The sequence below is a fragment of the Chrysochloris asiatica genome, unplaced genomic scaffold (assembly GCF_000296735.1).
Source record: "Chrysochloris asiatica unplaced genomic scaffold, ChrAsi1.0 scaffold00124, whole genome shotgun sequence".
Taxonomy (NCBI): Eukaryota; Metazoa; Chordata; class Mammalia; order Afrosoricida; family Chrysochloridae; genus Chrysochloris; species Chrysochloris asiatica.
Window position 1 is genome coordinate 4107774 of NW_006408642.1, and position 13159 is coordinate 4120932.

General features: G+C 38.1%; 1 protein-coding gene across 1 annotated transcript in view; it reads left to right on the forward strand.

The window, feature by feature from the left end:
• Window positions 1-13159, forward strand: part of SNRK (SNF related kinase) — a 93917-nt gene that overhangs the window by 15986 nt on the left and 64772 nt on the right. The window contains exon 2 of the mRNA XM_006868774.1: window positions 10659-11350. Within this exon, the coding sequence (XP_006868836.1) occupies window positions 10762-11350 (589 nt within the window). The 5' untranslated portion in view covers window positions 10659-10761. The remainder of the gene's footprint in view (window positions 1-10658; window positions 11351-13159) is intronic.

Genomic DNA, 13159 nt, shown 5'->3' on the forward strand with positions numbered 1-13159 from the left:
CAATAGATTTCTTGCTTCTGCCACAAATTCCCCCAGCTGTGAGCCTTCCAACCTTCTAAATATTCCTTTATATGTGGCTCAGAGTTCTGGGACCAGCCCCTGAGCCTGCTTGGTTGGGTATTCTGTGTTGTTGTTGGCGGAGCTCCTTTGCTACATAGCCACATGATCCGCCATCGTGTTTGTTCTCTGCATCTTTATTTTTAAGATACAAATTTAGTAGTGAGATTATTAAGAATGATAATTATTTTGAAGTTCTTGGTATACACATTGCCAGTTTGTTTTTCTGAAAAGTAGTTTGCCTGTCACATAATGTTAGGGGCCAGTATTTTCTTTGTGGATGGGTTAATTTTTTTCTCTTCCATATTCCATTTTGACTATTTTTAATGACCATCTTCTTTACAGGATCGTCAGGGATAAAGGAAGGTGGCAGAGGATTATAATAAATTTTGACCATCCTTATAAAAGCTTTGGAAGAGAGGAGATTTAGGTTAAATTGTAAAATTTTACCAAACTTCCTACTTCAATTCTGGCTTCCTGGCAAGAGTGCTTAGTTGTGGCTTGGCTTTATTTATTTTGGAGAAATTTCTACACACTAGCTTTTGTTTTAAGTTATTATTTATTATATGAGCACTTCATGCCAGCAGTGTCACCATACTCAATTTTAAATCTCACCCTTAGGCAGAAATGGTGATATGCTGAGAATTTTTCATCACTTTTAACGAGAAACTGGTTCTTTTTAGGAATTTAAGCTTATTAGCTGCATGGCTGGTCCAACTCTTGGGCCCTAGATGTTAACTCCTATCTCTCTTCTAATACTATAACTACTCTACATCAGCTAATTATTTCTCCATCTTCTGAACACATTCAGATTTCTTGGTATTGTAGCTTGATTTACTTAGAGGGAATAAAATTGCCGAAGAAACCAGCTCTTCAGGGGACTCATCTGCATTGTCAACCTGGAGAGTCTGGAGCAGATTTCTCAACCTGGAATTCCTTGTCCACTGAAATCCACCTCTAGGAAGAAAACTTTTAGGCTGCATATTAGTTGGTAGTTGTCTTCCTTTAAAATATGCATTTTCAGAGATTTCAGAGTTTGCTTGTTTGAACATTTCTTATAATAAGTAATTGAGTTAACTCTTATAATTGGTAGTTCCTGTTTTGATTCCTTCCAGTGACTGTAGACCGTTCCTGCATGATAACCACAGAATGATATTCAACCAGTCCAGTAAAACATTGTGGATTCTTTTGTAACCTTGGATCTGTGGACCTGCTTATGGTCTCTTTATCTTTATTTTTAGCTTATGTTAATATCTCCCATGAGGAGCACTGCTGTTCCAGAAATGTGGACTGTTGTTGTCTTTAGAAAAAGAGAATAGCAGTGGGAGGGTTGTGCTTGTCTTCTCCGGAGGTTACTGTACTCCTTGAGGATTTACTTGGCCATCTTCTTTTCAGCTGATAACTGTTTTTTGTTGATAGTTATCTTTACAGTTTTAGGAGTAAGATTCGGGTGGGAGTGTTCACTGAGAGATTGTAAGTTGGCTTTTCTGTAGACACTCTTTGTAGCTTGATACTTCCCATGAATAAGAATGAAAGCTTTCATTTCTTGGTATTTATAAATGGTACTAGATAATTTCCATTTGTAAGAAGCAGACATGCAGTTTTATCACAACTTTGCAACAACTCAACTTCTAGTTGCAGCATTAGTAAGAATAGTATGGGCAGATATTTCAAAACATCCATTTCATTCTTGGGGAAAATTTTTGTTTATTTGAATATTGGTTGGTGGCCTGAATTAGAGGAAAATTTATACTAATCCAGATAAAATCTAGAGATGCTGTGAAAGTAGTTGAGTTTGTCGTGTTTGTTTAGTTCCTCTACTTTCCTGTGGCATGGATTTGGTCCATAGGGTGTCAGTGCAGAAACATCGTTCTTCAGCATGCTGTTTGGTCTTTGCGTCTCCTCAGGAGGGGTGTGAGTTGGAGACATTTGTTTGATCTTCAGCTCAGGCTGCACTGCTGATGATGTCAGTGAGAAACTAAAAGTGAGTTTTGACAAGAGTAACAGTACATTCCAAACTGACAGTAGATTTGAGAGAGACTGGCTCTACAGCTGTTTTCAGCAGCTTGCAAAATGTGTGTTGGGCCACCCACACTTCCTTCCTCTTCTCCAGCCACACCCGCATGCTTCAGTTGCTTTTGCTCTTTTGAGTTAGGAGAACATCGGTATAGTCTTGCAACACTTACTAGTACTTGTTTTTCAAACATAGAAATTCCATATTATAAGTGCTCTTAGCTACCTGACCTGTGTCATTTAGGTCCAGCCTAGTTGTCTGCATGTATGAAAATATACAAAATCAGTAGGCTACTTTAGAATGCTTTATTTTAGTGGGTTTGCTATTTGAAAAAGTATTATCTGAGCCTTGAAGTCGTTGAAAATATTGTTATAGAATGACATTTTAATGCATAGAAAAGGTTCATAATATAGAAAGCAGAAGAAAAAGAAGCTATCAGACTTCATGTGCAGTATCATTCATGGCTTTGTAAAGAACATCAAGAGCCTGCAGAGATGCCATTCTGGATAAGCTTACACATGCTCTTTATTTTCTTTTAAGTTTTTCTGCACTTTTCAAAATTTCTAAAGTCTATGTGTATGAGAGAGCTTCAAAAAATTCATGGAAAAGATAATGGAATGTTTCCCCAACTTTTTGAAGCTCCCTTGAATTAATTAGTTTTTTTTTTGGGAGAAATCTTTAGAAAAGAATTGTGTGTATATTTTCCCATTTTACTAGAAAAATATTGTATCTAGGTATCTATCCATTATGCATAGGAAGGAATCCGGAAGGCTCTGTACCAAAAAGCAACGAGGTTATCAAGCTCAGGTTCACTGTTGTTGAGTCTATTCTGGTTCAGTGCCAAACTGAGTGGGATTAGAGCCTCAGCACTCCTGCCCACTGGGCAAGTAGCGTCCCGTGTCTGCGTTGCAAGCTCGTAGGGAGGAATTAGTGAAGTATTCTTAACCAGGAGACTTAGAAAATGGTAAGCACACCCTTTGTTATTACAAGAGTAAGTCAAAAAGTTTTGGTACTAGCATGCTATTTCTTACATCCATGGGCTTATTATGAACAAAATGTGTTTAAATATGTCTTTGTGATCACTGGATGACAGCAGATAAATTCTCTCAGTAATACATGTATCTTACTTTTGTTAGGGTGCCTTCAAAAAAAAATATTTTAAGATCTGGGCTGATATTAAATTTTTAACAAAACTCAAGTAGGTATCTTCCCAAATCATTGAAACTTTGCAACAATGCCTCCCCACGTAAAACAAGTTTTTAGATGGATCAAGTGTTTTAAGGAAAGTGAGGAAAACCTCAAAGGTGAACCAAGAGAGGGAAGCCTGTCAGCCATGATAAATGAAGAAACTGTGGCTGAAGTCCAGAAGCTGGTGGAAGACGACCATAGAATTATCATTAGGGTGATAACTACTGAAGTTGGGCTTTCAAAAGGTTCCGAATTTTCAATTTTCAGTGAACATCTTGACTTCAGCAAGCTTTTGGCTCGATGTGTGCCAAAAGTATACAAAGTATACAAAGATCAGCTAGCTCAAAAAGTGGATTTTTCTATCAGCCTTTTAAGCAAGATTTAAGCAAGATTGAAGCTAGTGAAGATGATTGTTCTGGAACTAATTGTAACTGGGGACAAGTCTTGGATTCACCAATATGATCCAGAGAACAAGGTTGAATTAAAATTGGTTTCTGAAGGGTTCTGCTGGGCCAGTTATGTGTAAAGCAGAGAGATCAGCTCAGAAGGTAATGGCAATTATTTTTGAAATTCCAAACAGATTTTCTTCATAGACTTCCTCTAAGGACACAGGATGATCACAGGGCCTTTTTTTTTTTTAATGTTTTATTGTGAATTATGTGATAGTTTACCTGGGAGAACATTAGCTTTACATTCATCCTATCTTATATCATTTCATTGCCATGGTTACATTCTCCTCATGTATCATCAACCAACAAAAGAGTATACCCCACAAGTCTGCCCCCCGGTTGTCAGCACACAGCCCCTCTCCCTCTCTGGGTCTAGAGTCCCAACTGCTCCATCTCTCTGTGTCATCATCTCTGCCTCCATCTCTGGCGTCACTGTTTATCTGGGTAGGGTCCCGCACTTGCTCTTCTTCCTTGATAGTCCCAGGGACCTCCACTGATCACAGGGACTTCTTATGAAGAAGTTTTAAGGAAATTGAAAATTGCATTGGTGAAAAAAAGGCCAAAAGGCCAGGAAAATGGTGCTGAGCTTTTTTTTTTTTTTTTAATCATGACAGTGTACTTGTTCATTCTTTGAGGGTAGAAAGAACTACTGTGAGAATTTCATTAGAAAATCTTATCCCATCCACCTTATAGCCTTGCTCTTGCCTCTTCAAATTTCTGAAAAGGTTCCAAAACTCAAATTGAAAAGGAACAGGATTGGAGTCTATCAAAGTGTAATTGGCATTTTGACATGTAAATCAAAGAGTTCAGAATCCTTTTGGAAGGGGAACAGGAGAGAGGTAGAGAGAGGGATATACTGCTTTAAGTGTATAGACTTAAAAGGAGCTCATATTGTGAATGAATAACATTTTAGTAGTTTTGGTTAATAAAGGTTTTTAGGATTTTATAGCAATATTTTTTGACTTACCCTTGTATTATGTCTTCCTCCTTCTATCCTGAGTCAGTCATGAGAACACTCTTTATGAGCTGTCCACCTGGAGAAATCTGTTTTCAGAATGTACCTATTCACTCTGAAATTGTTATTTACCAAGTGTGTGATACTGTAGGATAAGCACTTTACTACTGCAGGGTTGGTTTGTACAGCAAGGTCTGCGGTTCAGACCCACTGGTTGCTGCTTGAAAACCCTATACAGCATACCTGTAAGTTTGAACAATTTCTAAGGACAACGAGTGGCACTTAACAACAACAAAAAGTACCTTTGGTTCCAGAAGTAATACACAAGCAGCTGTAATTATAGTGAAGAAATATTGTATAGGGGTGATTGGGCCACTAAAAACAGATTTGTGCCATTTTTGTATTTTTTTTTTTTAATGTTTTATTGTGAATTATGTGATAGTTTACATGGGAGAATATCAGTCTTACATTCATTCTATCGTCTCATTGCCATGGTTACAATCCCCTCCATGCAATCCTTCCCCCGTACCCCCCAGGTCTTCAGCACACAGTCGCTCTCCCTCTCTGGATCTAAAGTCTCCAGCTGCTCCATCGCTCCACGTCATCATCTCTGGCTCCATTTCAGGCATCACTGCTTCTCTGGGTAGGGTCCCGCTCTCTGTTCTTCTTCCTTGATGGTCCTAGGGACCTCTGCTCCTAGACTGAAAAGTTAATCACTCCCGTCCTTGCTATAAAACGTCTACCTTTACATTTCCAACCCTCACAATCAGTCCTGATAACAATTATTCACTATTGTATCACAAGAGACCTATCTGCATTTCATTGCATCAGCTCCGCCTAGTCAGATTGAATACTACTCACTGGAGATTCTACCTTTCTCCAGGCCCTCTGGGTCTAGGTTCCCTCTTGAAAGCTTGTAAGCCAGTCACTTCTTGCCTTTGTAGGCTCCCACCCCCCATTTTGGGTAGCCAATGTCCAAGTTGCCCATCCATGTCTACCCTGTGTGTGGAGGGGGTGGGGATGATTCTTGCTGTAAGGACTTGTTCCCTCTTTTGAGCTACTGCTTCCATAGGTATAGGTCAAGTTCATCAAATTGTATGAGAATACTTTTTTTTTTTTTTTCCTCTTCTTTTTACTTCTGGTTGAGCTGTGATCATCCAGTCACTGAAGCCAGGATAAGTGGGTATTATCTGCAAGTGTGGGTGTTCTTATGCATAAGCCCTCTCTTCTTATCAGCTGGATGCTTCACTCTCCACTCTAGTCCTCTGTGGCTATGTCACTGACTCTGGGCCCAAGAGTCCCCAGGTCTTGCCACGCTGCTGGCTAACCAGGTCTTCACCCGGGTTCACAGAAGTCTATTGAACGTTGTAGGGCTTAATTCACCGCTTCATGCTGTTTTTCCCTCACTTCACTTATCGGTGTCGAGCGTGGTCACCAATCAGAGCGTGTGTTCCCGTTGATTCTTAGTCTTGGAAGGGGGTTTGCACCCAACCACTTGCCTTGATGTTTCTTGGGTGAGCAAGTTGCTTGTTCTTGTAGTAACCGTCAGTCTGCCTATGTTGTTTTGTATTTTTCCTGTAGGTCTTTCTTTCAAGAAGTATCTTCTGTTCTTCTAGCCACTCCAGGTTGGTGTTCTTGTCCTTTCAAGTGGGAATTCCCCATCTCTGGAGATCTGGATGTGGTTCAGGCTTCCACCTATAGTCTTATGTATTGCAGAGGCTCCGCAGGAAGCCTCCTTCACTGGGCACGTTATAGCCCCATTTTAGGTATTCCAATCAGTTATAGGCAGAAGACGGACTTACAAGCTTTCTATGGTGATGCTTTTTTGCTATTCCTTTCTCTCCCCCTCCAGTGTCTATTTTATTATATAATGCAAGGAAAACCAAGATTCAAAAGCCAGCCAAGCATCTTAATATTATTTCCCCCTTTTCCACATTCCAACCATGGCTCGATCCATTTTTGTATTTTTTTATAAACCTAGTTTTGGGATATATGACTTAAATTAAAAACAAATGGAACTAAACTAACTAAAATGTCTTGTTTGTTTTCTTTTAGGAGAAAGAAACTAAGGAAACACAGTGATACCAAGAATTATTCACTATGCAGTTTGCCGGGTACGTCTCGAAGTTGCAACAGATTCCCCCTTACAGTACATAAGCCACATCTTAGCATTTGGCACAGATGTTCAAAATGGTGTTTGGGTTTTGCAAGATACTCAGCCCATAATGCACATGATTGTAGGACTAGACAGTGTTCAAACCTTTTGAAAGGTGTTTAATAACAAGGATTGTTTTCCCTACCAACTTTCTGTTACTCATAATGTCCTATTCTTAGGTATATAATTTAGTTGTTATTTCATAGACTAAAAGGGATACTGTACAAAAAGTAAATTCTTTGATAGTACAAGTGATTAGTTATTTTACTACAGAGTACTTTGTAGTTATGAAGAGACCCTATTAGGTTCTTTCCCATGAGCTCCCTAGTAGATAGAAAATGCTTTCATTGTGCCTCTGTGCTGGCATAGCTCTGGGAAGAGAAATGGTGGTAATAGTGATTCTCTTTGGGGATCTAGGACCCTGAGAAAAAGATTTTCTCATGTATTACTCTTGTAATTAAATAGTATTAATTAAAAGCCCCAACTCTGATATGTTTATAAAAATCTGATTCATATGTTGCTTGCTAGGAACATATCTAAACTAAAGTGATACATGAAAAGAACGAAGATTATACGCGAGGGGCCTTCACTAAGTTTGTAGAAAATGGAATTGAAAGATAATGGGATTTTTCCCCCTCATATAATTTGAGGGTGACCTAAGGAAGTCTGTTTTGAAAGCTCAGGTTGCATCTGCAAGCTCATGTAACAGAAACAGTCCAGACTTAAGAAGAAATTTAAGAATAATTACTGCCCTGGTAATTAATTGAAGCTAAAAATTTAAGAGCGTTTTCTGCCCAGTGGGGTTAGCCTACAATTTTTAGTTTTGAAAATTAAATATACCTGAACTAAACTTTCTTTTCTGACAATGTTTTCTGCTATTCAAGGAGCCAGAGTGCTCCTTGGAGGCCAGGATGGCTAAGCTTTGTCTCTCCTCCTTTGGACACATTGTCCGGAGGAAACAGTCGCTGGAGAAGGATGTCATGCTGGGTAAGGAGGAAGGTCAGAGAAAAAGAGGAAAACCCGTATCGAGATGGATTGGCTAGGTGGCATCATTGATGGACTCAAGTGTGGCAGCGGTAGTGAGGTTGGCCCAGGATCAGACATTGTTTCATTCTGCTGTGCATGGGGTCGCTATGAGTTGGTTCCGACTCAATGGCACCTGACAACAACAACAACAAACTTTCTTTTGAGTAATTGCTAACCAAATAAGGCAGAGTCTTTCTTTCCATTTGGATTTTCTCGTTAATCTTACCACTGACATTATTAGCTCAGATGACAAGACGAATATAAAGCGTAGAAGAAGTCTGCTTTTATCTCACCACCTGTAAATCGTATTGGCTTCTTATTTGTAAATCTTAATAGAAAAATAATTGATAATTTTGTTTTGGTTCTGAAATCAGTTTGCAGAAAGGTTATAGCATAGTAGTTAAAAGCACAGACTGGTGTCAGACAGCCCTGGGTTTGAATTCCAGCTGTTATAATTTGGCCTTGTGGTTGAGGCCACGCTACTTAATATCCCAGCGTCTCACAATGGGGCTAATAAGCTCTGTGTCCGAGGGCGGTTATAAAGATTCAGTGAGGATGATGTAAAACATTTGGTAATGACTGGCATGTCATGCTCATTCAGTGAATGCTTGTTGCTATTTATTATAATTACTAAAATATTTTAAAAATTAGTAAATTTATTAGCATAGGCTTTTTAAGTTTATGATATGTATATTTTTTGAGGTAGCCTCCAGGTACATGACTCAGATCATTTCATTTGCATGTGAGAATTACTTTATGCTTTCATGATAGTTGATATTTTAACTCTTAAGATATTATCTTAAATGTAGCATCCTTTAAGTTAGAGTGTTTATGAAGAGTAGTTGTTCAAAGTGCAGTCAAGATGGTTCCGACTCATATGTATAGGGTTTCAGAGAAGTGGCTTGTGGGTTTGAACCTGCATAGTCCAGCGGTTATCCTACAGCACTACACCAGGACTCCTTATGAAGAGTATAGACTTTGAATTAAGAGTTAGGTTTTAATCCTAGCTGCAGCATTTAATATGTTACTTGTACCTAAAACAGAGTAATTTTCCTTGAAGAGTTTAGACTTTGAAGTAAGAGTTAGGTTTTAATCCTAGCTGCAGCATTTAATATGTTACTTGTACCTAAAACAGAGTCTTTTTCCTTGGCTCTGAAAACGGGACAATGGGACTAGTGCCAATCTCTCAGGAATGTAACGAACCAATGAAATAGTCCAGTTAGTACATTCTATAAATATAGATATATAGTAGATTTTCAATAAATGTTAGCTTTTCTTCAGTTCTTTTAAGTAAAACTGAGATTTTAAGGAATTAAATGTTAGTGTTTAAGAACCAAAACACCAAAACCTCCCTAGTAGAAAGTAAAGTTAGCCAGCTAAGTGTAGAGTAAGGAAGTGTTGGTCTTAATAATATGTACGTAATTGAAAAGTGTGAAGCTATGTGGGAACTTTAGAGATAATTTCACCAAGGACTTAGAGCTAATCTTGGGAGGTTGCTGTATTACTCATTTTATTAATTTTGGTCAGAAAAAATAATGGTATGAGTTCAGCCTGTGAAATTTTAAAAATGGTCTTAATTTGTATGGTTTTTGTATATTGATTTGTTTTTCCAAATATATCCAAACTTGATTGGTCTTTAAGAATGCATGCTTGAGTTTACTCTTAAAATATAAGTAGATATGTGGATTATTTTGGCGGATTAGAAAATAGTGATAAAGAAAGGAGTAGAAAGAGTGAGTTACCAGTCAGTCAGCAAATAGTTATTAAGCAGCTACTATTGAGAGGTACTCTTATAGGCACAGTGACACAAGAGCAAACAATTGCCTTGTAAAAATTTAGAAAATACCTGAATTTAAAATTTTCGCATTGGTGGAGGATAGAAGAACAAAACAGAATCTTAGAATGAAAGGTTCTCAAGAACTTTCCAGTCTCAGGATGGAGATGGCAAACCCATACCTATAGAATAAAATACCTATAAAATGGAGGTGTCCCTGAGAACACTGGAGGGATAAAGAAGGGAAGGTAAAATCCAGCTGGGAGAGTTAGAGACGGCTTCACTGACGAGAAATATGTATACTTAGAGGAAATGAGTGTGACACTGTACAATAAGCACTGGACTACTAACCGCAAAGTTGGGTACTTCAAACCCACTAGCCGCTCCTTGGAAACCCTATACAGGGTCCCTGTGAGTCAGAACTGACTAAATGGCATGTAACAACAACGTAGGAATGGTGCTGTTGTTGTTCTGATTCGTAGTGATCCTCTACTGGTTTTCCGAGCTGTGTCCAGTGGGTGTGAGGAGCCAACCTTGCTGTTAGCAGTCCATTGCTTATCCTCTAGCACCACACATCAGGACCCCTGGAAATAGTGTTAGCCTTGGGATAACTGGAAAAGGTTGTTAAGTTTCTCTCCAAATGTTCATTCTTGCCTTGTTTATTAAGCAAGCCAGTAATTGAAATTACTTTTTGAAAATGTTTTGCTTTTTAAACCTAGTTTATCAAAACTTGTCAATTGTCTTATTTCTAACATCAGAAAGTGCTTTCTACAGATCTAAATTTAGATTTTATAAAATTTAATTTGATGTTTAAAATTCTCAACCTTTATGAAAAACCCTAAATACAGAACTAAGTTCTTATATAAATACTCATTTTGCTTAATTTATTAGTCTCAGCTTCTAAAACAAAATAAAAAACATTTTGTCTTAATTTATTTACTTTTTAAGCTTCTCCTAAAACAAAATGAAGCCATTTTTAAAGTTTGTTATAAAAGGAAATTTACAGAAATGTAATTTTTGTTTCTCTTCATGTTTTGTAGATGTCTATGGCGACATTGAAAATGAATTCTGTATTTTCACCACATACTGTTATATGAGAAGATCCATTTCACAAAGTCTAAATATTTTTTCTGTTGGGCCAGCATGGCAGGATTCAAGCGAGGATATGATGGAAAGATTGCTGGATTATACGATCTGGATAAAACCTTGGGTCGAGGTCATTTTGCAGTGGTTAAACTTGCCAGACATGTTTTTACAGGTGAAAAGGTGGCAGTGAAAGTTATTGACAAGACAAAATTGGATACTCTCGCCACTGGTCATCTTTTCCAGGAAGTGAGATGCATGAAGCTAGTGCAGCATCCTAACATCGTGCGCCTTTACGAAGTTATTGACACTCAGACCAAACTGTATCTTATTTTAGAACTTGGGGATGGAGGCGACATGTTTGATTACATAATGAAACATGAGGAGGGTCTTAATGAAGACTTGGCCAAAAAATACTTTGCTCAGATAGTTCATGCTATATCTTATTGCCATAAACTCCATGTAGTTCACAGAGACTTAAAACCAGAGAATGTGGTTTTCTTTGAAAAGCAAGGTCTTGTAAAGTTGACAGACTTTGGTTTCAGCAACAAATTTCAGCCAGGGAAGAAGCTCACTACAAGTTGTGGATCTCTTGCATATTCTGCTCCAGAAATTCTGCTTGGTGATGAGTATGATGCACCTGCAGTAGGTAGGTAACCTTCTATTATTTGTCTACTAGAATTCTGCCAGCTAGTGTTTAGCTGGTCAAATTGGTTTACTGAAAAATTGTCTGAAATAGTTTGTTATAAGTGTTTTACTAATTAACAAGGTTGGTTTCATGAATGCTAGCAATGAGTCTGGTACAACTTTGAGAAGGTAAATAGTGAGAGTTTATTACCATAAAAGAAATGAGTAAGTTATTATTTAAAGAAATCTCTCATCTACACATTATACTTTTTAGGGTCTGAGCACTTACCTTAGATTTTCTGGTAATGATTGCACCTAGCTATCTCCTTCCTGTGAATTCCTTTGAACAGTTTTTAGAGGCCCATGTTGGAGAAGTATTATCCATGCCATAGGGCCCTTTGAAGTTTGGGAATTGGAATCATTTATTAGCTCTGACATTGATAAGAGTACCTGGCCTCCCTTGACCTTCTTTCTTCATCAGTAAAATAGGATGAAATCTGATACAGGTATTGTACTGCTTTTCACAATGACCTGTGTATTTTGCTGTTGTCATTCTCAGGGTACAAAATAGGAAACACATTCAAGTACCTTCTACATGGTAGATTTTGGGAAAAGCGGCAGCCCTGGACATTCCCAGCCCACTCTCTCCCTCTACTTCTAATAGCCTCTTAGGCTCTCATTTAATTTGTCGTGAGCTTTCTACTTGTGGTGAAGGTGTTTACTGCTTTCCAGCTGTGTCAACTTGGAATTATATCCTTTAATTTATTTTTCATTTTTAAGGCTTTGTCAGTTTGAAAGTGTGGTCAGATTTTACATTGTTAGTTTAATCTGAGAAAAATATGCCCTGATAATGCACATGATGTCAAACTTCATAAATGAGGCGTCTTCCACTTGTGTTCTGATACTTTTGAAGTACAGGATACGTAAGATTGCTGACATACGGAATACCTTGGACTATATGACAATGGCTTTTCATGTTAATTTAGTATGTTCTTGAAAAGGAGGAATTGCTAGTTTCTGCTCACTACTGATAACCATCTTCACTGAAGTCTTTCGTTAGAATAGTTGTGCAAGAGAGTTTTGATTTGTAGAGCAACTGTATAATCAGAAAAGCTAAGAAATTACAGAAGCGGAAACACAAATATCTGCACATGAAAAGATTCTCAACCTCATTGACAATTGGGGAAAGGAAAATTAAAACCACAATACAATACTGTTTCATATTCTTCACATTAGCTAAAACTAAAGCCAGGCAAAGCTAAGTGTTGATAAGACTACAGAACATCAGGAACCTCATACTATTTAGATGACCATTTAATAATGTGCAGTAAAGATGAATACATCCCATGACCCAGCAGTTCTTGTGTGTGCCTTAGATGAGTTCCTACTTGTGTCCACTAGATTTTCAGTAAATGCTTTTTAGCAGTGTTGTTGAATATTCATTAGTGGGAATTGTTCAGTATTTATGGAATTCTATACATTTATTCCCACTAATGTATGTTGTTGTTGTGAAGTGCCGTCGAGTTAGTTCCGACCCATAGCGACCCTGTATAAGGTTTCCAAGGAGTAGCTGGTGAGCGTGAACTGCCGACTTTGCAGTGCAAATGGCTTTGCAGTCTGGCGCATTAACCCACAGCGCCACACAACACCAGAGATGAAGGTAGAGGTGATGGCATGGAGAGACAGAGCAGCTGAGGACTCAAAACTCATGGGAAGAGAAAGGTTGTATGCTGGTGGCCAGGAGGTAGGCTTGTAGAATGTGCCCTTTGGTTTAAATGATTATATATTCCTGCGTGTTTTTGTGTACATCAAAAAAAAAAAAAAAAAAAAC